Source organism: Prionailurus viverrinus, chromosome F1, assembly GCF_022837055.1.
Source record: "Prionailurus viverrinus isolate Anna chromosome F1, UM_Priviv_1.0, whole genome shotgun sequence".
In the NCBI taxonomy this organism is placed as follows: domain Eukaryota; kingdom Metazoa; phylum Chordata; class Mammalia; order Carnivora; family Felidae; genus Prionailurus; species Prionailurus viverrinus.
This window is the reverse complement of record NC_062577.1, coordinates 42,837,620-42,864,464: the sequence shown is the minus strand read 5'-3', so window position 1 is coordinate 42,864,464 and position 26,845 is coordinate 42,837,620. Positions and strand designations below refer to the sequence as shown.

Below are 26,845 nucleotides of genomic sequence, written 5' to 3'. Positions count from 1 at the left end.
TCACTAAGAAAAATAGTCACCTCTATAGAAAGTAAGAGTTCGGGGCTATATTTTACATATGAATGAACACACAAATTAAATGGACAATAGATACATGTGAATGAACAGCTCTGTCAGTAATCAATAATTGAAAATTAAAATGAACTATTAACAGCAATATCACATATCTCTTAATAGCACACATTTTGGAGACAGAGAACATGGATTAAAGGCTTAGTTCCACCACTTAGTATGGCTTCATCAGCACTTTACTTAATATCTTTGTGTCTCAATTTCCTCATCTGTAAAACAAGAATACTACTGTTCCTTTAACAACATGAGGGTTAGGTGCACCAACCTCTGCATAAATGGAAAATCCACGTGTAATATCTGACTACCCTAAAACTTAACTACCAATAGTCTACCATTGACTAGAAGCCTTACCAATAGCATCCAGTGGATTAACACAGAAATTGTATAATATACGTATTATATACTGTATTCGTATAATAAAGTAAGCTAGAGAAAAGAAAATGTTATTGAGAAAATGATAAGGAAAATATAATTATAGTACTGTCCTATATTTATTGGACAAAAAAATACACATATAAGTGGACCCGTGCAGCTCAAATTCGTGTTGTTCGAGAGTGAACTATACCAATAAAATCTACTTATGGTAGCAAGCCTCCTGGACAGCCACTAGTGGTTCTCCCATCCTGGTATTCACAGAATAGGGCTGATCTGTGTAACCAATAGGATATCGTGGAAATAACAGTGTGGGACAGCCAGAGCTATGTCATGAAAGATATTGTGGCTTCTGCCTTGCTGCCTTTTAGGTAAATGTTTTCTGGGAGAAGTCAGCTGCCACATCGTAAGGACACTCAAATAGCCCCAAGAAAAAGTCCAAGAAGTAAAGAACTGAGGCCTCCTGCAACAGCCAGCACTAACTTGCCAGTAAGTGAGTACTGGCACTTGTGAGTAAAGAGTGAACCACACCGGAAACAGATCTCCCAGTGCAGGTCCAGCCTTCAGTAACTGTAGTTCCAACTGACATCTTCATTGCAACATCATAAATACCCTGATTATTACTTCTCTCAAATTCTTGACCCACAGAAACTGTGAAATAATAAATGTTTATTGTTTATACCACAGAATTTTGTGCTTGTTACACAGCAATAGATAACTAACAGATTACTTTATAATATAAGGTTGTGATGAAAACTAATTGACTTCATCTACAAAAAGTGTTTTAGAACAGTAGTCCTTGCACATAATAAGCATTATATAAATGTTGGCTGCCAATATTAGTGTAACTATAATAATAATAAGAGGGGCGCCTGGGTGGCGCAGTCGGTTAAGCGTCCGACTTCAGCCAGGTCACGATCTCACGGTCCGTGAGTTCGAGCCCCGCGTCAGGCTCTGGGCTGATGGCCCAGAGCCTGGAGCCTGTTTCCGATCTTGTCTCCCTCTCTCTCTGCCCCTCCCCTGTTCATGCTCTGTCTCTCTCTGTCCCAAAAATAAATAAACGTTGAAAAAAAAAATTAAAAAAAAAAAATAATAATAAGAGAACTCTTAATATTATTTTTCCTTTGCCCAAGGGGCAGGAGTTAAAAGGAATATTGCTTACTTTTGCAAAAGTAAGTTATACATTTCTGAAGAGCAAATTGGCACTGCATATTAACAATCATAAAAGGACACATACTATTCACCTTAGAAATTACACTAGATAATCATCTTAAGCTTATCGCCCACGTCCAGGAAAACTTCTCTTATGGTAACTGAGGATGTATTATTTTATTTATTTACTTATTATTTTAGTTCTTGACAAAAGTGAGTCTTAGTACGCTGAAAAACAAAGAATATTGAATACACAATCCAAGGAGGAGCTAATTCATCAAAATTACTAATCTACAATTTCAACAGATCACACATTTCTTTTTCTTATTTTCAAACACATAAACTTCCAAAAATTGTTGGAAATAACTTATCTAAGCTCATGACATTCACCTTGGTGATTTTTAAAAACAGCTATCACTTTTTAATTTTGCTTATTTTTCATCCTTCATTGGAAGCTAAGTTAACATTCTCAAGAAGGAAGTAGGTACTGACTGATCATCAGTTTTTGTCTCTATGAATATAGGGCTACAGAATAGCTTGATGGCTTAAATGAGAACTTAGCACCAATGAAAGTTATTATTATATTAAAATATTACATGGCATTTGTCATGGGTTATAAAATATAACAATATGCTGATTTCACAGATTCATAAATTTATATACATTATCTTTTACCTACCTAGTAATGATATTTTAGTTCACATTAACAAATTATTATAGTCTATACAAACATAACTTTTATAGCTGTAATTAAGTGAATAACATGTTCCCTGCTTAGATATAACGATTTATAAATATTTTCATGGCATTAATTATACTTAATAATTTGGACCTTGTGTGAAAAAAATGTAAAAATATAAAATCTATAAACAAATTAAAAAACAACATTATCAGCAAAATCACCTTCTAGCTAATAATATGTTTCTATATAAAAATGAAATATAATTCATTATACATGAATTATATTAATAAAATTGTTACCTTACTTTAAGTAATTCCATATCTTACTTATTTCATTTGTATTGCCTCTCATTTTAATATAATCTAATAATGACTTTTGGTTGGAAAATACATATACACACCACATCCATGTATCTTGTGTATCTATTCTCATATGGCTAGACATTGTTGTTTCCTTCTACATTTATCCTTACAATAAAATTTAATAAATGTCCTTCTACTTAAATGTTGTATGCAACTCATTCTACTTCCTTATGAAACCTTCATGTAACTGTGTAAACAGATGTTAGTGATGTCTCTATCCTTTCTGGATTTCTATCTATACATCCTTTTACTACTTAAACAAATAAACTCATACCTGTGCTCCCCATCAGGCAATTCCTAAAATTACCTCTAGCACGGCATTCTAAGAACACACATTTTAATATGAAATGCTGCTCAAGGAAAAAAATGAAATGATGCAGAAAAAATTACAGGAATCTGTTTATATTTCTGATGCTCTTACTCTAATTCACTCTTCTCCTCCACAACTTTTTTTACTATAATATGATGAAACATTACTTTCATATCTGAAAGACATATATGTCAGATATATACATATAGATAGATGATAGATTAGACAGACAGATGATAGATGATAGATAGATGATAGATAGATAGATAGATAATCTGCCTACAGTTCCTGGAACAGAGCTTCTGAAATGCTGTATTTCTTGGGGGATAAGAGCCCTAGGAGTTTCTTTTGTTCTAATATTGGTCTTTGACTTACTCCCTGACACAGGTCTCCTAAAACCCTTGTAAATTCTGAAATGGTAAGAATGCCAGAAGCCTCTTTTGTTCTAATGAAGCAACTTTGGATGGGTTCCTGGATAACTCCTAGATGGGGGCTGGTCCCCAGAAAGACCAAATCATGATTAGAAGATTAGAAGATTCAGTTCCACCTCCCCCCTCCTCCAGAGAGAGGATAGGGGCAGCCCGGAAATGGAGTTATCATTGATCATGCCCACAGGAGGAAGCATCCATAAATCCCAACAGTAGGGGGTTAGGAGAACTTTCAGGTTGGTACATACATACACTGGGAAGGTGACATGCCCCAACTCCATAAAGACAGAAACTCCTGCACAAGGGACCCTCCCAGACCTCTACCCTATGAATCTTTTCATCTGGTTGTTTTCTGTATCCTTTACCATGTAAATGTAAGTAAATATTTCCCTGAGTTCTTTGAGCCACTCTAGTAAATCAATCAAACCCAAGAAGGGGGTGCTGGACTTGCAACCTATAGCCAAATGTTGGTCAGCAGAAGCACAGGTGACAACCTGGACATGCAAATGGCCTCTGAAAGGGGTGGGGGAAGGGCAGTCCCTGAGCCCTCCCATGTGGGATCTGATGCTATCTCTGGGTAGAGTCAGACTTGAGTTGAACTGTAAGACATTCAGCTGGTATCCTAGAGAACTGCTTGATGTGGGGAAGACACCTCTACATATTTGGTAACCAGAGAGTCAGAAGTGATGTTCCTATGTGATTAGTGAAGTAGTCTCACCAGGGAGAAAACACAGTAGGGAAGAATCAGGTTTTTCCCTACACGGTGGGGGGGGGGGGGGGGGGGGGGGAGATTGCAATTTTTTTTTTCCTTTTTACTATTTTATATATTATTGCATATTTGTATTTTACTGAGTTATAGTACTACTTCTGAACATTCTTAATGGATCTTTTAAGTTTTTAAATCTTATAATATAGCCTATATGCTAGTAATAATAAGATACTATGAGTCGAGCACTGTGCATGTCACTGAAGAGCATTTAAGAAACTCCTATTCTAGGTAGAGGCACCTAGCTGGCTCAGTCAGTAGAGCTTGCAATTCTTCATCTTGGGGTTGTAAGTTCAAGCCCCACATTAGGTGTAGAGACTTACTCAAAAATAAAATCTTTAAAAAAAAAAAAAGAAACTCCTACTCAGGAGTTAAATGAAAATCAAAGCAAGCTACAAATCAATTCATAAACTGCTATAATACAATTTATATTAAACGAGAGGATATACAAAAAAGAGAGGAGAGTGGCAAAAATCAAATAAACTGATTTCTCACTATCTTTGGCTCCCATAGTTAAGTGATGATCTGGTCCACAGAATATATCTGAAATGATTCATGAATCTTTCTCACTTTCCACATCCATCATCACTACTCTGGTTCAATCACTCAGTCTCTCTCACCTGAACAGTCTAATAGCTTCCTAAATAATCACCCCATGAGACCCTTTGTGTCCTGTCCACTGCACTCCACAAGTCCCCTGGAGTTACTTTATTATCTAGTTAAAATGTTATACCTTCAACAATAACTTTCATTAATCTCCTGCAACATTCCAATTCTTTAGTAAAGGCTAATTCACAGTCTCTCTCCACCCATCCCCAAACACATGCTTGTGTGTGCACAGCATGCTGTCATACATGTTTTGAGGCAACATTAGATAAGTATCCTGTGATAATATTTGCCATCATCTTTATATTAGGATTTCATTCTTTGGGGGTTAAAAGTCTTATTTTAAGAGACTTTTCAATACAAACATAATTACTCCAGAGATGAGGGTATTATATTAAACTATAAAAACTTTACGTAAAATAGGTCTATCAGATTGACTAATCTCATCAAGCAAAATCTGATAAGACTAGAACAGAAATGGAATCATGAGTTTTGATATATAGGGAGGGTGGCAAGGGCAGGAGAGGAGGATCATAAGGTCATAGTTGAAGCTCTATGTGGAAAGAACAGGCTCTGTTAGAGTAGTATTCTCGGGCAAAATGTAAAAGTACACTGGCTCGTTCTTGATAAAAAGGGTGAAAGGTAAAGAAAATGAGAAAACCGGCCATTGGAATAGACAGCTAGTCCATCTGATTTATCATCATACTACTAGTACCTAGAATAACAAATTGTTCACAGTAGGACTTAATAACATTGTTTGAATGAGTAAATGTGGGTGCAAGATGATATACCTGTTATTCTTTATAAATCATTGTTATTAAGAAACTACATTACAGACTGAAAATCATAGATCTAGGATATGATAGAAAATGCCTGGCACTTTCCAAAGACAGAAGAAGAAATATGCTACTCTGGCTTTCAGAACCATGAAATTGAGTCTTGGAGAAATATAAGACTATAAGAAAATTAATGGAGAAAAATATAAAGATGCTTCAAGTTCATTTAATTTTAAGTTCCCCACAAGAAAATGGCTTGAAATACATAATGTTCAATGGCAATTTAATCAAGTGTCAAAGAGAACAAACAGGAAAGTTGGTTTGGTTATTTAATAGACCCACAAATTAAAATCTTAGAAACTATAAAAAAGTAAAGCAAATAAGTTACCGATATTTTTGTTAAGAGGAATGAAATACTAGAAAATATTTCACTTAAGGAATAATTTACACCAATGTTAATTTTTTAGCTTTGATTAAATGTACCATGATTATATAAGAAATTAACATCCCAGGAAGCTGTGTGATATGAAGGGTATATGGGAATGCTCTATACTGTATATACTAATCTTCCAAATTTAATTATTTCAGTAAAAAATTAAAAAGCAAATGCAATAAAAAAATGGAATATTGATTTAATACTGAAAAGTACCATACACTTATAAAAGGTATTTGGGGAACAACTGACAACATTTAAACATGAACCAGATCCATGAAATTATTTCATCTTCTCAGAGGTAAAAATGTTATTGTGGGTACACGGCAGAATGTCATTCTTAGGAAAAGCATGCTGAAGTTAAAAATACGTGCATATCTGTGTGCGTATCTGTGTGTGTGTGTGTGTGTGTGTGTGTGTGTGTGTGTGTGTGTGTGTGAGTGTGTGTCTGTAGGGAGAGAAGATTAAGCAAATGTGGGAAAATGTTAATTGCTGAATGTAAATGGAGGGAATACAGGTTTTCATTGTATAATTTTAAACTGTATATGTTTGATTTTTTGCAAAGTAAAAAATAGTGAGGAAAGAAAAAAATTTAAAGACTCTCCAAATTGTGCTGGTTTGAACAGACCTTAGGTTAAGTGGCTTCTGATAATCTGTATCATAATACAAAATCAAAGAAAAAATATTTCCACCTGAAAATGAAGAATTTTAAAAACTGTGGTAACTTATCTTTTGAAAAAAATAGGAATTCAAAGCATTATGTTCTTAAGTAGGTTGTAAGAATGAAATTTAAAATGATATTTATGTGGGTGTTACATGGGAAATGAAGAAATTATTCAGCATGAAAAACTCACACCTTACCATTTGGTGAAAGTCAAGCATTGCACTTACATATGTTATTTAGAAACAGCTGAGATAATTTCCAATATTTATATTACTTGGAAATATTTTTCTACTCTCTTTTTTGGGTAGAAAAAAGTGAGGCATTGGAATGTCTGATGTTTCAGCAAAAAAATTAATGGTGACTAAATTGAGATAAGATCTTCAGTTTTTAGTCAAATTATTTCTCCAAGATCTGTGTTTGTGTGGGCACAGACATGTGCACATATGTGCATACTGTAAACAATATTGCTTTTATAATGATAGCCACAACTACCTACTATAAGAAAGATATAAGTGTCTACAATATTGTCAATGGTATTGTTAAAAATATTTTTGTCTATACTTTTAACTTGTATTGCAATTGAAATCTTTTTTTTTTAATTCCCAGAACCAACTCCTACTGTTCTATTATAATGAATCATTCTTCTAGGCATGTTTAAACTGTGAAGTAGAGAGAATTTCATTCAGTCAACACTTTACTCTTGAGGTACGATTCTTCCTTTCATTCATGTACTGAAACTCAAATTCTCTTATGAAATATCATAGTCAAAGCATGGAAAATAAAATTTATAGAAAATTCACAACCTACAAATTGATTTTTATGTTCTTTACTCTTTTACATTTTCTACTCCTACAAATTTATTAACATTCCTCACACTTATCTATAGGTGAAAATTTACCAATTTAATTTTTAGGTCTTCTTACATTCTGTTAAAATGACGTAGAAAATTTTCAAGGACCCAGAATGTTGAAAGTTTGTTGACAAAAGAAAGGGAATTGAATATTCACTCACAGGTGACATAACCCTTTATTTGGGGGGTGAAGATAGAGGCAGCGTAAATTTAGCAATGAATTTACTCATATAACAGGAATTCACCTCCCACTGATTTTCTGAGTAATTTCATCTGACTAGGAGACAAATAGCAAACTTCTTTTAGATTCAAATAATTGGACAGCATAGTTTATTATTTAAGTTTATTCAAGGATTTTCAATAAAGCAGTTCTTTTCCTAGTATACCACATTTTTTTCTTATGTTTGTCTTGTTTCATGTTTTCTTTTTTAATGATTTTTGGAATACAGAGTGAAGAAAGAGATATGGGCTTGGTTTTATTCTGATTAAAATCTACAGAAACATGTCTGAAAGCTGAACTATTATAACGTTTTCCTTTTTCATCATGGTTTTGCCACGGAGGAGAAAATCTGTGAAGGGCTTAATAATGTGGAGTCCTTTTTTCTAGGTGATTTCAGATCACATATATGACCTTGGAGGCACTCTACTAGAATTGCTAGTCCTACAAGAAGCTGACAAAGAATACAAGATGTTACAAAACCACATTTTTATATTAGTCATAGCTATGGAACACTGCCATTACTTCTTCCTATGTTTCAGTACCAACTGCCACTTCTTAAAAAAGAAGTGTATTGATAAAAAATATTTCTCACTGGAAAAGAGATTTAACACAACCAAAGCTATAGTACCATTTGACTTTTGTTCTCCAGAGGTTGACAAAAATAATCCACCAGGAAGAATCTTACAATAATGATATTGTAAAAGAATGTTGGCATTGATATACTGGAAAAAGGAAACTAGTGAGTTTAGGTTGACGTTAGAGGTACAAAGGTATAGCTGCCTACCATAACACACAAACAGTGATTGCTGTTGCAAATGTGCTGAGGAATATGAAGAGCACCAGTAAGCTTATAGGCAGAAATCGTGGACACCCAGGAAAGAAGAAAAGTGGAGTGTTCTGACACAGCCATGATCATGGCATGGCCTAGTGTGGTGTCAGTGGATAAGCCTGGGATACTCAGGGAGTCTGCCCAGAAGGACTTGATGGATTGAATGCAAACAATGGAAGGATGACTCATAGGTTTTGGGGAAGAAAGAGACAGAAACAGATTTCAAGTCAGGAAGAATCAATAAATATTTCTAGATATCTTAATTTTGAGACAACTGTTAGAAACCTAATGGGAGATACTGACTGTACAGTTGGAGATACAAGACTGAAGCTCATAGTGAATACTGAGGCAGAGATTTAATTTTGGAAATCATATAAATGTATAAGATCCCCTTTTTCTTAGTGGAATATATGTATAATTATATATTATATAATCTTAAATAAATAATGGCAATTTTATTTCACGCTTTTCAATGCTTACTACTTTTATTTATTTTTGTAATCTTACTGCACTCCTTAGGATTTCCAGGAAAAAGCTGAGTAAAAGTGGTTTTAGTAAGCACCTTTGTTTGAATGTACTCTTAAAGGTAAACTTTCAATATGTGGTCATTAAATGTTCTTTATTCCTCTAGGTTATTTTGTAGATAATTTTCCTTAGCTTAATGAATGTTTTCCTCATGGCTTTCTAACCCTGTTTCTTTCTTTTTTTTTTTAATTGTAAATCGATACTGAATCCTCTCTCAAATGCTTTTTTTGTATGCATTAAAATCATGATACTAATTTCTCTTTTAACATAAAGATCTCTTTCTACAATAATTTCAGCTTGGTAATATTATTTTTTAAATACATTACTTTGTTACTTCTGTAGTATATGTTATATACTAAATTGGTCTCTAATCATTTCTTATACTCTCTTCAATGAATTTTGTATCATGGCTAGGATAGCCTCATAAAATGAGTCTGGGAAATATCTTTTTTTTCTATTTCCTGGAAAACATGTGCAAGCTGAGAACTATGTGCTTTTTGAATATTTACTATAATTAGCAATTTGTAAAACATTATGAGCAATCCTCAGTTACTTTTCCTGGAAACAAGGGTAACACAGTTTTGTTAGGATGAGAAATAGACATTTAAGATTAATGATAATCATCAATTTGATAGGTACCAATTACTAGTGGTTGATGTTCTTTTGAATATTTTTTTATCATAACAACCCTATGGGATAGTTTCCCTTATTATCCTCTTCTTCTATATCAAAGAACTCAAGTTGAGAGGCGCTTGGGTGGCTCAGCCAATTGAATGACTGACTCTTGATTTTGACTCAGGTCATGATCCCAGAGTTGTGGGATCAAGCTTCGCACTTGGCTCCATGCTGAGCATGAAGCCTGCTTAGGATTCCCTCTCTCTCTCTCTCTCTCTCTCTCTCTCTCTCTCTCTGCCCCTCCCCCTGCTTGCTTTCTCTCTCTCTCTTTAAAATTAAAAAATATAAATAAATTTTAAAAAAACTCAAGTCAAGAGAAATTAAGGAGCTTGGGATCATGCAGTTACTATATAATAGAATGAAGATTTGACTGAGGATGGTCTCTTTACAGATTTCCCAATATCAGTTTCTTTACTTTGACAAATTTATTATAAAAAGGAAAATTGCTGAAAGTAAACTTGTTGTATGAGATTGTTTGAGTTTCTTTTCTTGTTAGGAAACTTGTAGTGATTAAAATAATCAAATTATCTATGAAGTATATTTTTATGCTATTGAATCTCATTAAAATTTGTAGTGTGCATGGGTTTATATTCAGAAATTCTGTATCATAGCTATTATTCTACTGAGGACTTTCTATCTCTAGACTTACTATTTTTACTTTCCTGTCTTGGTGAAATGAATAAAAGCATATCTTTTCTGCTGCTGAAATCAAGCCCACCTAGACTTTTCCCCTGTAACTCTCATCAAAGTGTAGAGGATTATTTTAATTATAATTAATGATATAATAATTCATTCAAATGATATTTTAACAAGTCAATAGTTTACCTTAATGAATGCCTATAGTCATTTTGTTCAGAAGAAAAGGATCCATACATGATAGGAAAGGTAGATCTGTATAAAGGAATAATTGGTAGGTTGCTATATTGTTTCTATTTTTTAATATTTTATAAACTCATAACCAAAATTTTGAAGTTTCTTCTTTTCCTTTTTTAAAAACATGGATTTACTTTTTAAAAATATATAACTTATAGTCATAGTAGTAGTGCCACAATTTAGGGTGTATTAAAGGGGCTATTTAAATAAAGAGAAACAGGGCACCTGCATGGCTCAGTTGATTAAGTGTCAGACTTGATTTGGGCTCAGGTCATGATCTCATGGTTCGTGAGACCAAGCCTCATAATGGGCTCTGTGCTGACAGCATGGAGCCTGCTTGAGAGTCTCTCTCTCCCTCCCTCTCTCTCTCTCTTCTATGCCTCCTTCACTCATGCATGCGCTCTGTCTCTCAAAATAAACAAACATTTTAAGGTAAATAAAAAAATAAAATTATCTCATTTTATATCCTGTGATAATTAGAATTGTGCTATTTAACATTTATAATGAAAAGACAGTAATATAAATATTATCAAATGATATGGTTTAAAAGTAAAGCAAATATTATTTTATTACAAATGATATTTGTTATCTATTGCCAAATAACAAATAACTACAAAGCATAGTGACTTAAAGCAAGCAACACTTTTATTTCTCAAAATTCTGTAGGTTAACATGACTCCTTGGGTTGGCTGTGGGCAAGTCAGGAGACAGAGAGGTAGGATGCCTAGGATGGATAAGTCTCATTTTCCAAGTGATTGTTCATCTTTAGGGAGGCTAAATTGGGATCCTTTACATGCAGTCTCTGGGTAATGTTCCAGTGAAGGGAAAGCAAAAGCATAGACTTTTAAGGCTTAGCCTCTGAAGTCATACAGTGTAACTTTTGTCACATTCTATTGGGCAAAGCAAGTCACAAGACCAGCACCTATTCAAGTGGTGCGGAATTGCACTTCATCTCTTAATGGCATAAGCCGCAAGGTCCCATCAACATAGGACATAGACACAGGGAACATGGTTCATTGAAGACCATTATTTTAACAATCTTCCATACAAACTAAGTGACAGCTTGATACATTTCCTTTTGAAATGCAAAGTCCATAATCTTTTAACCTCATGCTGAGATGTAAAATATATTATATCGGTTGCAGAGTCTCATACATCACCCCAAACTGTCTTATGGCGTTTTAATGAAACTAGGATGCTTTCATCTTTTTATAATATAAGAAAAGAGTTCCTCTGAGATGTTGTAATCTCAGCCATAAAAGAATACAGACATCATTAAGAGGAATTTCAGCAGGTGCCATAAATTAGATATATTGTGATACACTATCAGGATAGAATTTTTAACTATCTCATTCATTTCAATGGGTTTATCAAAAAATGGCAAAATAAGAATATGAAAGAGAATCGATACAAATAGTCTTTGTAATTTCTTGTTTGTAAAGGTGGACTGTTTCAGTGAGTTTGATCTATCTGTTGTGAGCCTATCTATGGCCTGCTAAGAAAGGGAAAAGAACAAAAGTCTATTCTGAAATTTAGTAATAACACATTCAAAATTATGATCCACATTCGATTTCCATTTATTGAGCACCTAGTATGTTTCCAATATTATTTCTTACTGTTAATCCTAACTAATGGAATAAAGACATCATAATTACGATACATAATTTAACAAAAAAGAAATATGGGGTTCAGAACTCTAATTTGCCTACCTAAATCTTAAGTGGTGGCACTCAAATTAAAATTCTCATTTTTAGGACTTGGTCTGATGCTTATGCCATTATAACCTTCCTAAAAAATTATATCATTAGAAGTCATTATCAGGTATGATAAGAACTTTATAAAAATATTCCTTTTGCTAAATAACAATAAAAAGGGAGCAGCTTAGTTGCAAAGGTCTTTTAAATAAACAATTGGCATTTCTTTAATGCTAATTAAATATGTAACAGGTAGCAGATGGAGAATTTACATGTATTTTCCACTAAGTTTCACAAAGTCATTTACAAAGGAGGTGCTGTTATTTTTAATTTTCAGTTTAGGGAACAGGCTTAAAAATGCCCTGGCACCATCATCACAATTTTAATCAGTTATTAGTACTTAAAAAAACCTTCCAGACAGATACTTAAATGCTGCCATAGTTGAGAGCCATTGCTTTGTTTACAATAAATTTTAGGAAAAAAAAAATGATGCCATTAGAAGCAAAGTTAAAAGATAAAAAAACAGAGCAAATTGAATGGCAATATTTTTTGTTATTATTTAGAAATTTCTTAGTGCTTATAATTTTTTCACTAAAAATCATATACAAATAGGTAAACATTATAAGATATGTAAACACATCTTCTGAAGGAAATACATTTTGCTAACGCATAGTTAAAATGGTTTACATCTTAATGGTGTTTGCAGCTTCAATTATGAAGGTGAAATGTTAAAAAAACAAAGTTGTTTTTTTTTTTTTTACATGACTATAAATTACTGTCTGGATCAAAATTAGTTCCTACAGAAACATTTAAGAAAAAATTAAAGTATCATCTTACTGTTCAATTTCCTAACAGTTTAAAGTATAATCTCAGATGAAATTACTTCAAAAGCAGTGTCTCTATGAAAAACTCGCATGTATGTTTTTCTTGAAATGTTTTCAAAATCTATCTCTAAATAAATCTATTTGTACTTGAATACATTTCAGTATTACTCTAATGCATGGGAAGTTTACTTGTGTATTAAATAATCTATAGCAAAACACTATCTGTGTAAACATAAGAATAAATTAATAGATATATAGCATTTGAAACCTGTGTTTATATTATGCATAAAACTATAAGTGCTAATCTAGTTATAGTCTTATCAAGATATCCAGGAAATTCAGTTGCTAAAATCACCAAGTTATATAAAAAATTAAAGATACACTCCCAAAATATTATCTTGCCACTTTTTAAAGTGAGTAACTTCTTTTATAACAAGTAGATGATAAAAGGAATCCCTCTATTCTACACATTCATGAATATATTAAGTTGCCACCAATTTCAGAGACATATCTCTTACCATCCAATTTGAAATTTGAAATTAAACTTACCAGCAAATTTGATATGAAATTTATTTTCAGGCTTCAATATCTGGACATACAAAGGGCAATTTGGAGCAAAATCTTTTACAGCCCATGCTCTCAAAATTGTTTGGTGGTCCTGAAATGATAAATATCAAAATATCATGAAATAAAATGAAAAATTTATACTACACAAAGTAAAAATAATCAACCAGTGTGTTAAATGCGCACATCCACAATTTAAAGTTAAACATATTTTAATTAAACATACAAATATACAAAATAATTAATTCAAGGACTTATTTGTAAATATATTTAATATTTCTACAAAGGAGATTAACAATACCTAATTCAATCAGTGCTAATTACCAGCACTTAAAAAATTAGCAGACAGTAAGAGGAAAGTTTCTTCAAAAACTTAAAAGTACTCTTCTTGGAAAATAATTGAGGGTCAGAAGCCTTCAACAATGCAGCACAACTAATAGTTTTTAGTAACAGTTTCCATGGAAAAAATATGGATTTATAACAATTCTAACACTTTTAGAAAGATTGGCAAGAGAGGAAGGACTACAGCAACCACACAGGTAGAGAATACACTATTTAAAATTTGTTTCTATATAAAAGTAAAAGTAAGAGAATCTTGACTCTACATGGGTCAGTTGGAAAAGATCAGTAACTTTCAGATATTAAAAATACCAAGACAGTTAAAAAAAAAAAAAGAAGGTGCTAAGATTTAGAAAAGGAATAAAAATCCTGCTTAACATTAAATCTTACACATAGTGTGAGCCCATAAATTATTACTTAATTCATTAAGTAGATCAAAGCAAATTATTAGAGAAATGAGTCAGCTAAAATACATTTTGAAAAAGGAAACAAAAACATTTTCCAGGGTAGCACTGCCCTTGGGAGTGAGTAGCCATTAGCCACATGTGGCTGTCTAAATTTAAAGTAACTAAAATTAAGCATTCTATTTCCCTGTCACACTGGCCATATTTCAAGTGTTCAAAGCCACATGTGGCTAATCCAAAGCTTTATGGAACAGTGGAGATACAAGCATTTGTATCATCAAAGGAAGTTCTATTTGACAATGCTGTTAGGGAAACAAGAGGGCAATTAAAAATATAAATGGATATAAGGGATTATGTAAAGAAGTGCAGAAAGAAGCTGCTGTAGGTAGTTAGTAACTTTAAGAGGCATGAAAGTTGATGAATAGTAACTCCGAATTCTAAAGTGGATAAATGGACAATGTGTGTCTTCCAGGCAAACATTCAATGAACCTGATACAGTGTGATGGTTAATTTTATGTATCAACTTGGCTGGATCATGAGGTGCCCTGGTATTTGGTTAAACATTATTCTGGATGGGTAGTAGACCCCAGAAAAGGGACAGGCAGAGAACAGAAGCCACAAATCCTGTGTATAAATTTATACAACACTGGCTAACCGCTAAACCATGCATACATGGGACAGAATAAGAGCAATCTCAACTGAGATTTGAATCACTGCCAAATGCTAGGGTAAGAGAGATTGTATTCAAGTGAACCAAATTAACTGCTTGCTAAAACAAGACTATCAACACTCTTTGGAGGAATATAAGAGACTCCAAGTCTCCACAACATAATATTCAGAATACATTGCAAAAGTATTGAATATATGAAGTGCCAGAAAAATGTGACCTATTTGTTTATTTCATGGGAAACAAACAAAATTAAATCCAATAAACATTAGCCTCTAGATGATCTAGATGTTTGAATTATCAGACTAGGGCTTAAAGCAGATAATAAAAATATCATCACTGAGATAAAGGAAATATGCTCATAATAAATAGAGGAAAACTCTAAACTAATAGAAAATATTTTAAAATTTTTTTTAAATATTTATTTGTTGATTTGAGAGAGAGAGACAGTGCATGCGTAGGTGTGAGCACACAAGCAGGGGAGGGGCAGAGAGAGAGGGAGATAGAGAATCCGAAGCAGACTCCAGGCTCTGAGCTATCATCAGCACAGAGCCCGACATGGGGCTTGAGCCCACAAACCATGAGATCATGACTTGGGCCAAAGTCAAACACCTAACTGCCTGAGCTACCCAGGTGCCGCTAAAAAATATTTTTTTTAATTAAACAAAAAGCAAAAATACCTGAAAAATATTCACTGAATGGGCTTTGAAGTAGAATGGAGATGACATAGGAAAGAGTCAGTGAACTTGATCATAGATCAACAGAATTTACCCAATTGGAAAAACACAGAGAAGAGGAATAGAGAAGGAACACAGTTCAGGGACTTGTGCAACAATGTAAAAATGTCTTATATAATATAATTGGATTTCCAGGAAGAACACAAAAGAGAAAATAGAACAGAAAATGATTTGAAGAAATAGTAGCCAGAAACTGCCCAATTTTGTTAAAGGCATACTTTTCCAAGTTCAAGAAGCTCAGAAAATCCCCAACTGCATAAATGAAAAGATGACCACACTAATCACATTGTAGTTAAATTACTGAAAACCAAAAGTAAAGACAATATTTTGAAAACAGCCAAAGAAACACAGTTTTGTGACCAAGGATTCTTACCTGCAATCATGGAAACCAGGTAACACGGAAACAGTATCCTAAACTCTAGAATAAGGGGAGGAAAAAACTATTACACCATAATTTTATAGAGAAAGATCCTTCAAAGAGGTGAAATAAAGGCTTTTTCAATTAATGAAATCTAAGAAAGTGTGTCGTCATCAGTATCAGACTACAAGTATAAGAAACTTCTGTATGCTGAAGGGAAATGATACCAGAGTGAAAACTTTAGATTTCAAAAAAGACTGTAAGAAATGGTTACTATTGAGTGAATATAAAATAAGAGCTTTCCTCTGGAATTCTTTAAAATACAGATATATTCATAAAGAAAAAATATAGTATTGTCTTATGGGATATGAAATTTATGAAAGTAACAGAAGAATAAGTGCAAAGTTTCTAACTTCAATAAATTGTGTCATATTTAAAAATAAATGGTACGATATTAACATGAAGTGGACTATGAAAAGGTAAGGCCAGGTATTGTAGTCCCTAGAGAAGTCACTAAAAAAATTTCAAAAGATAAGTCCTAAAAAGCCAATAGGTATATAAAACTTGAATTCCTAAAAGAAAAAAAAAAGTCAAATAATTTTTTTAAATGTAGAAAGGGAAAACAAAAAACAACTTAGGTAAGACCTACATCCAACCATATAAATGATAGCACTGAATGTTAATGAACTGAACATATTAAAACATAAAGAATATTAGAACAAAAGAAATAAGACCCAACCATAAGCAATTTAGGAGAGATGCATGTTAAATATAAAGTTACTGGTAAGAGAAAAGGAGTAAATGATAATAAGAAAACAAACAACCCACTTTGAAAGCGAGCAAAAGATCTTAACAGACACCTCACCAAAGAAGATTTACAGATGACAAATAAGCATATGAAAAGATGTTTAACATCATATATCATTAGGGAATTGCAAATTAAAACAGTGAAATACCACCACACAACTACTGGAATGACTAAAATCCAAAACACCAACAACACCAAATACCAGTGAGGATGTGGGACAGTAGAAAGTCTCATTTATTGCTGGTGGGAATGCAAAATGGTTTAGCAACTTTGAAAGACAGTCTACACTTTCTTATAAAACTAAGCACACCCTTACCATATCATCCAGCATTTGGGTCCCATGGTATTTACCCAAATGATTTATCCACCTGAAACCTGCCCCTGGTTGTTTACAGCAACCTTATTCATATTTGCAAAAACTTGGAAGTAACCAAGATGTCCTTCAATAGGTAAATTGATAAAACAAATGGGTACATCCCAATAATAGAACATTTTTCAGCAATAAAGAGAAATGAGCTGTCCAGCCATGGAAAGACACAGAGAAAACTCAAATACTGCTAAATAAAAGGAGCCTAACTTAAAAGACTGCATACCATATGATTCCAACTATATGACATCTGGAGAAGGGACACTATAGAAAGTGTAAACAGATCAGTGTTTGCTAACGGGCTTGGCAGTGGGGGCAGGTGGAGAAGCAGGGATGGATAGGTGGAATACAGGGGATTTTTAGAGCAGTGAAAGTATTCTGAAAGATATCGTAATGACGGATAGATATCATTCTACATTTGTCAAAACCCACAGAATGTACAAAGCAAAGAATAAAACTTAATGTAAACTATGGACTTTAATAATAATAATGTATTTATTTGCAAATATCAACATGTATAAGTAAGTTGTGGCAAATGTACCACAGTAACACAAGATGCTAGTAACAGTGGAAACTGGGGAGGAGGGATGGTGGAAATTCTCCATATTTTTTGTTTGATTTTTCTATAAACCCAAAACTGCTAAAAAAAAAAAAAGTCTATTAAAAAAAACCAAGCAGACAAAGCGTGAGCTTTAGTCACAAATTCGGAGCTCTAATTTCACTCTAGAATTTACAAACAGTGTAAGTAAAATTACTAACCAAATGTGATTCTCAGAATAAAAGGTTCAATTGTTTGTAAAGTGGAGGTAGGCAGCTGGCTCTTCTTATTTCACATGATGTCTGGCAACATGTGACTGGTAGACCACTGGCTCCCTAAAATTTTCTCCCTTGGCTTCCATGACACCAATGTCCCTGATTGTCCTTTGGATTTTTTATCCAAAATTGAACTCATCTTCAGATCTGCTGGTAATTCTTTCTTGTCAAAGAGGTGGGTTTTACCAGACACTAAATTCTGATACCTCTGCATCCAATACTCTCCTCCATCCCTCCCTCCCTCCCTCATACCCCTGCAGTCAATCAGTCCTCAAGTCTTGTTGATGATGTCTTTTTTTTTTCAATATATGAAATTTATTGTCAAATTGGTTTCCATACAACACCAGTGCTCATCCCAAAAGGTGCCCTCCTCAATACCCATCACTCACCCTCTCCTCCCTCCCACCCCCCATCAACCCTCAGTTTGTTCTCAGTTTTTAACAGTCTCTTATGCTTTGGCTCTCTCCCACTCTAACCTCTTTTTTTTGTTTCCTTCCCCTCCCCCATGGGTTTCTGTTAAGTTTCTCAGGATCCACATAAGAGTGAAAACATATGGTATCTGTCTTTCTCTGTATGGCTTATTTCACTTAGCATAACACTCTCCAGTTCCATCCACGTTGCTACAAAGGGCCATATTTCATTCTTTCTCATTGCCACGTAGTACTCCATTGTGTATATAAACCACAATTTCTTTATCCATTCATCAGTTGATGGACATTTAGGCTCTTTCCATAATTTGGCTATTGTTGAGAGTGCTGCTATGAACATTGGGGTACAAGTGGCCCTATGCATCAGTACTCCTGTATCCCTTGGGTAAATTCCTAGCAGTGCTATTGCTGGGTCATAGGGTAGGTCTATTTTTAATTTTTTGAGGAACCTCCACACTCTTTTCCAGAGTGGCTGCACCAATTTGCATTCCCACCAACAGTGCAAGAGGGTTCCCGTTTCTCCACATCCTCGGCAGCATCTATAGTCTCCTGATTTGTTCATTTTGGCCACTCTGACTGGTGTGAGGTGATATCTGAGTGTGGTTTTGATTTGTATTTCCCTGATGAGGAGCGATGTTGAGCATCTTTTCATGTGCCTGTTGGCCATCCGGATGTCTCTTGAGAGAAGTGTCTATTCATGTTTTCTGCCCATTTCTTCACTGGGTTATTTGTTTTTCAGGTGTGGAGTTTGGTGAGCTCTTTATAGATTTTGGATACTAGCCCTTTGTCCGATATGTCGTTTGCAAATATCTTTTCCCATTCCGTTGGTTGCCTTTTAGTTTTGTTGGTTGTTTCCTTTGCTGTGCAGAAGCTTTTTATCTTCATAAGGTCCCAGTAATTCATTTTTGCTTTTAATTCTCTTGCCTTTGGGGATGTGTCGAGTAAGAGATTGCTATGGCTGAGGTCAGAGAGGTCTTTTCCTGCTTTCTCCTCTAGGGTTTTGATGGTTTCCTGTCTCACATTCAGGTCCTTTATCCATTTTGAGTTTATTTTTGTGAATGGTGTGAGAAAGTGGTCTAGTTTCAACCTTCTGCATGTTGCTGTCCAGTTCTCCCAACACCATTTGTTAAAGAGACTGTCTTTTTTCCATTGGATGTTCTTTCCTGCTTTGTCAAAGATGAATTGGCCATACGTTTGTGGGTCTAGTTCTGGGGTTTCTATTCTATTCCATTGGTCTATGTGTCTGTTTTTGTGCCAGATTATGTCTTCTAAAATTGTTCTAATACGCCACTTCTCTCCAAGCTCCCTGCCAGAACCCGAGTCTAAACAGCCATCACTTCAAGCTTGGAGTGAAGGCAACAACCTCCAAATCAATCTATCTCAAGGTTTATATTTTTTACTAATTGTGTGTTCTTATCAGATTTACTGCCTTTTCAAACTACAATCTGATTGTATATTTGGCTGCTGAGAACCCTACAGTGGCATTCCTTATCCTGAGAATCAAGCCGAAACTTCTTTACAAGGCTTGCAAGACCCTTTATTAAACTGTCCCCAAATTACTTCCCTAGCCTTTGCACTCTTTGTTCCAGTGGTAAGGCATCCTCCATCCTTGAGCCTCCAGAATTTCTGTCACTTATTCTAGGAAACCCTCTTCTTCTGACTGAAGTCCATGCTAGCTGTTTCCACTGCATTCTGTATTTGACCATCATAGTATTCACTCACCTGTGTTTTTAAGTTGATCTCCACTACACTGTAAGCTCAAAAAAACAAGGGCCATGTTTATACTTCATTCATCCTAAGGGTACTTCATTCATCTCTAGCAACCAGCTTTCATTTGCTTTTCAAAGATGAGTAAGAAAAACCATATTTACTTCATAGGGATATTGTGAGCATCAAGTGAGATAATGTAAAGAAGCATCAGGCACACAGAAAGCATTTATTAAATCTGTCACATCAGTGGATAAATAGATAGATGAAGTACTGACCCTAAAAGCCCACAAATCTCCCTTGTTTTATTCATGCATTGTGCCCTACCAACAAGCATCTATGACCTTGTGAGTGGAGCACTAAGTAAGGAAAAAGGAAACAAGGTACCAGGGCATAAATGTCACATAAGGAATAGGAAATAGGTATTTGCTAATACAGATAATAAAACAGCACAGAAACAAGATTTTTAATTCATTCTTCTAACAACAGAAAATGATATTGATTTCGTTTTTTTCCTTGCTGACAAAATTCAGCCTGAAATAAGACACGCTAAATTTAATTGTAACCAAAAAAAAAAAAAAAGCATCAACTGTGACAACTTTGGAATAAACAGCCTAAATAATAAAGGAAGATAACACAGGGTATTATTGGGTCATCATAAGTGTCTATTCTGCTGTGAAAGCAGAACATTTCTCCTAAAGTCAGTATACCTAAAAATTAAATTGGCTAAAATCATCTTCATAAAGTTCAACTTTTATAATTTGAAATATCTAAAAATTATTTGTTGGCATTCTAAGGACCTAAAACAAATCCTTTTACCTATGGCAAAGGTCTTTATTCCTGAATTCCAAGTGACCCATGAAAGAACTCAACATTTTAGATGAAATTTTATACATAAGTTGTTTCCCCACCTCTCCATGAGAATCTGTAATTTTCATTAGATTCTCAAACACAGTCTACAACTCCGAAAATGGCTAAGACGTTAGTGTGATCAAAGGTCACTTTCAACCCCATTTTCAATTATAAACATACATATGTAGCACTTAGCAAATGATAGATTTATTTTTTTATATTTTGAGTATATTTTGATAACCTATCTACTGGAAACAGTTTTTAGGATCAAGTAAAACTGAATTATGAAACTTAAAATAATATATGTATATAAATTTGCCCCCAATTTATAGATCCTTGAACAATGTAGATACAACATTTATACAAGAGTAAAACAACTTGCAGCAAACTGGAAAACAAATCTTTCCTAAACACAACTCAAATGTACTGTTTTATAAACAACTCGTGCCAAATATACTCCTTGCCTAGAGAATAATATACTCCTAGAAGTCCCTCTCAAGACGTTGCATTAGACTCAAAAGCACCTTGACTGCAAGGGGCCATTTTGTTCACAATTACACTGTCTGGGTCTAATAAGTAAACTGATAAATTATAAGGTTAGATATATAGCTGATATATTATAAGGTTACCTATATACATATATATGTATGTATATATACACACATATATATATAGCTAATGATACAAAAAAATTGAATGTAATTCTGATACATAGGATCTATGTATGTGTTATCTATGATTAATTGGTTTGACTTTATGATGGAATTAAGGAAACTGCATAGTTCATTTGTAATGAATTGTAATTGATGTCTTCGGAGAATTAGGCTTCACATTTGATGTATATTTATTAAGTACAAAAGTAATTCAGAATGTTCTTAAATAAAATACTAAAAATGAAGCATATAACCAAAAACTCTAATAGATATAAAACATTAAATCATCATCATGTTGCCTTTTAGACTACCAAGCTATTAGAAAGCCATCTAGTTTGAGTCAAACATCTATAGGTTCAGCAGTAACCCATCTTCAAGAACTATGGACACCATAGTCAAAAATAATTAAAGAAATCTTAGTCTAGCATTCTAGATTTTGGTATCAAAACTTGACTGCTAGGATAATTTCATCTTTCTGCCAAGTTTAAACAGAAGGGATTTGACATTATGTCTGAGACAGAAACATTATCTTGGATTCCAATTTTAAGATTATTTGTACTTCCTGCTCCTTCCAATGGTCTCTCAGGGACTGGAATCCTACTTCTGATTTCCATTCTTACAGCTGAGAGTTACAGATGCATAATGGCAAAAACCTGACTGGCTGTTTGAAATTCCAGATATAGCATATTCCTAGAATCTTCTTACCAGAAATTTTGGGACTGTGTACCGAGTCTACTTTATGGTCAGCTAAATAACACATATACTTTCTGTCTTTACTTGTCAAGAACCAAAGCCTATTTTGCACTCTGCTTCTCAAAGCTGAAATCTTGTATTATTTCTTAGAGCTTGTTGGCCTAAGTTCTAATAATTTGCCCAGAGCCTTACACCCCTTAAATGGTGTCTTTTGCATATTTAAATCCTCTCCCAGGAAAAAAAAAAAATCCTCTCCCAGGTTCTTCAGTAATCACCATTAACAGCAAATCTAACTCCAGATCATAATCCTCTTGAGTCTTCCCTGATTTATTCTTAACAAAGTTGTGACCACAGCATTTTAAAACTCTCACAAAGCCCATTGACATGTGTCAAGTGAATAATCAATAAAGTGATTCATAAAGAGGCTAGGCTATCTTGAAAGCATGTACCTGAAGTTCAGTGATAATCATCTGCCAAGAATTTACCAAAAGATATTTCTGGACAGATTAAAAAATGAGTTACACTGGCGATCACAGGGTGTCTTAGCAAGTTTAAAATTCACAGTTTGAAATTCTGTGATTTTATTAATTAGACAGGAAGATGTTTGTGAGAATGTATTATTAACCACTGGGTTAAATTAACAAGCAAAAAATTTTGCAATACCTTTCCAAAGAATTTAAGGTACATTTTATTAGGTAATGACGTAACAGAAATGGTTATTGTGTTAAAGTGTTGCAATGCTCAAAATGGATCTGCTTAAGACAAAATAAAATTCTTTTAAAAAAAAAGCTTAAATTGTGAAGGACAGCAGAATATGCCATTCCAGAGTATGCCTTTTTAGCATAAAGATTATTTTGATCTGATTATTTTTGAGAAAAAGGAGCCATAGGAGAAGCTCTTAAACCAGAGTAGATACTACCCTTATTCATAAAGTAAATCTCCATTTGTAAGGGTAACTCTCTCCCTGTACCAGGAAGAGAAGGATGACTGACAGCTCTTTATCAGTGGAGAAGGCACCAGACTTAAATCAGCATAACAACCTTACTATACTTGCCTTGATAATCTCCAGAACTAGTCTCCCCACTCCCACATCGTTCTTTTGTCATTAGCTGAAGATAGTATTGAAGGTGATGGCTTGGGTCATTTGGGGGAGTTGTACAGCTTTCCTGGGTATCTCCCATGTACACATGAGGTATACATATTAAACTTCTGATTGCTTTTCTCTTGTTATTCTTTTATTACCAGGGAGAAACAGCCACAGAACCTAGAGTGCAAAGGAAAATTACTTCCCCCCACTACAACTGCAAACATTGTATTTCAGCTCTTTTCTCATGCTGTCTGAAAGGGTCACATAGGGAATTTGCTGTCTGAGTGTTTGATGACTCTTTGCCTTTTACTCTAAGATTCCATATGTTCAAAAATGCATGTAATAATCAGGAAAAAATGAGCATCTTTGACATTTAAGAGGAAAGCTAACAACATAGTTTAAAATAAATCTTTTTTCTGAAAGTTACAACTTAAAGTCTTCGGAGTCAGATAACCAAGATGGTTTTAAAGTTTCCCTCAGCTTGATTTCCTGACAGGTTTCTTCCTGACCACAGGCCTCTGACCTCCCTTTTCTTAGAACCTTTATTTTAGAAAAAGTCCAATTATAAATTCTTTTTTTCTGCCCCTTTGAGATTTAAATCTTCTCCCAGGCTTTCACCGGTTTTACAAACCAGAAATGTCTTTCTCAAGAACCTGAGGGCCATTGCTCTGAAAGGTATTCAACAAAGAATCAAGAGCCTCTACCTCCCTTATCTATGGGAACATAGGACCCTAACTTTCTTAAGAGACAATTAGCAAATCATGCTGGAATCACATGGAGCAATCTCCCCTCTCCAGGATTTTTCCACTGTGTTCATCCCAGAACTTAAAAATCCTCTAACCTTTTGTTTCCAAGTTGTTGAGTTCAATCTCTCTCCTTTACCGCAACAGTCCTAAATAAAATCTCCCTTGCTTGTTTAACAATGTCTGATACAATTTTTCCCTGACACAGACAGAATAAAGTATAAATACTAGGTCTGTGAGCTCTGAACCATATGCACCTAAGAACTTAAAATAGCTAACCACAGTATTATTTTATTAATCTACAAACTGAAGCTAGTAATAACATCTTTGCAAGGTTGTTATGAAAACACATCACATATATAATATGTATAAATATATATAAATAATCTTTAGCCTGAAATCAATATTTAGTAACGGCAAATAAATGAGAGGTGTTATTATGTATTTTTTTTCAGTTTCAAAAGCAAGAAGTTTAAAAATCAGTTGTGCCAAGAAAGCTAAAAGAGCAAAGTAAACACTACAGGTTTTTTTTCAGAAGTAGGCCATTTATGTAAAAATCCATATGTCCAGTTGAGCTCAAAAAATTAAATTCTTTTGCCACTGCAAAGAAAACCCGTCTAAATGGTAAATCTACTATGCTGCATACATTAAAATGACTGCATGGATATTTAACTTTGAACAAATCTTTAGGAGTACACCTAATGATAGACTGAGTGAACAAGATATTGAAAGTAAAGCGTCTGAACCTTTTTTTTTAATGTTTTATTTATTTTTGAGAGAGAGAGACAGAATACTAGCAGAGAAGGGACAGAGAGAGACACACACACAGAATGTGAAGCAGTCTCCAGGCTCCGAGCTGTCAGCACAGAGCCAGACGCGGGGCTCAAACTCGTGAACTAGAAGATCATGACCTGAGCCAAAGTCGGATGCTTAACCAACTGAGCCACCCTGGCATCCCTTGTGTCTAAACCTTTTAAAACACATCACAACACAAGCCAACATTCCTCTGTCCATTCAGCACCTCTTACTTTCCAGCTCACTATCTGGGACTGTGATTCCAAAGAATGTCCGACATCATCAGCAACTTCAATCTATTGATACTCTCATTCTCTTTATCTCTATGCCCACATTCTCATTTCCCTGCTTACCGGCTTGTACCAAACGTTTCACCAAGTAAGCAGACTCTGGCATAAACAATCATGTTGCTTGCCTCTCTGACTCAGGCCCACTCTATAGGCAGAACTACAACCTTGCTAAATCCAACTCTCTTTCTACTACAAATAACAGATGGCAGGCACAAACACACGTATGTGCTAAACAGGCCTTACTTCACATTCAGAGTCCATACTATCACATAGGAGAGGAGCGTTGCTCAGCAACTCCACATTTCTCCAGGTCATTCACTCCCCTGCTGCTCTAGAGAACTATTTCATATAGCTCCTCAAACTTCTACCATCTCTTCCCTCTTTTCCGACGATCTCAACTACTATAAGAAAATAGAAATAATAAAGCGTCCATAGCGCTCTCCACCACATCTGACTACATACTCGCCTCTTGTTAAAATGAGTGAGCATTTTACACACTTAGCAGAGAGAAACCTTCTACACTGGATCATATTCTATCTTATAAATCCTCTGACTGTATTCTTCCAACTTTTCACTTTCCTGTATCGTTCATTTTCCCATCTCTGGTGGATCATTTCCTTTAGGATACAGAATTTCTAAAAATTTTGCCCACTAAAAAAAGAAAGAAAAGCAGAAAAACCAAAGTCTTCCTTCACCACATATTACCATCAGGTGCTGCTCCATTTATTTCTCTGTTCTCATTTGTAGAATCCACTTCTAAATTCTGTAATTGTTGCCTTCATTTCCACTTTACTATTTAATTTTAAACTTTCTTTTCTAATCCAAGAACTTAAAGCCATGAATCTCTTTTTAGGCACTACTTCATCTGTGTCCCCTAAATTTTGATACGTTGCATTTTTCATCCCAACTCAATTAAAATAATTCTAGTCTTCCTTGTTATTTTGTATTTTACCCATAGATTATTTAGAACTGTGCTAATTTTCAAATATTTGGGTATTGTCCTGCTGTTGTTTTCTCATTGATTTTTAACTAATTTTTATTATGATCAGAGAACATACTCAGTATGTTTACATTCTTCTAACTTTTCTGCCATTTCTTCTATCATCCAGCATATGGTCTTCATGAATATTCCATACACACTTGCAAAAATGTGGATTCTGCAGTTGTTGAATGCAATGTTCTATATGTCAATTAGATCTAGTTGGCGAAAATTAGTTCAAGTTTTTTTTTATAACCATACTGATTCTATTTCTACTTATTCTGTTAGTATCTTAGAGATCAATATTGGAATTTCTAACAATTGTAGCTTCTTGAAGTTTTGCCATTTTGAGGTTTCACAATAAGGTATGTGCATACACATTGAGGAATGGTATGTCTTTTTGATGCATTGATCCTTTAACAAATACAAAATATTTTTTTAGAGAAGA

The 26,845-nt window shown here is 34.2% G+C and overlaps 1 protein-coding gene across 9 annotated transcripts in view; it reads right to left on the bottom strand.

The window, feature by feature from the left end:
* Positions 1-26,845, bottom strand: part of KCNT2 (potassium sodium-activated channel subfamily T member 2) — a 364,447-nt gene that overhangs the window by 148,969 nt on the left and 188,633 nt on the right. For all 9 annotated transcript variants that reach the window (XR_007148220.1, XR_007148221.1, XR_007148222.1 and 6 more), the window contains exon 13: positions 13,663-13,771. Coding sequence is in view for 6 of the 9 variants with exons in the window: in XM_047840789.1 (XP_047696745.1) it covers positions 13,663-13,771 (109 nt within the window). In the remaining 3 variants the exon portion in view is untranslated. The remainder of the gene's footprint in view (positions 1-13,662; positions 13,772-26,845) is intronic.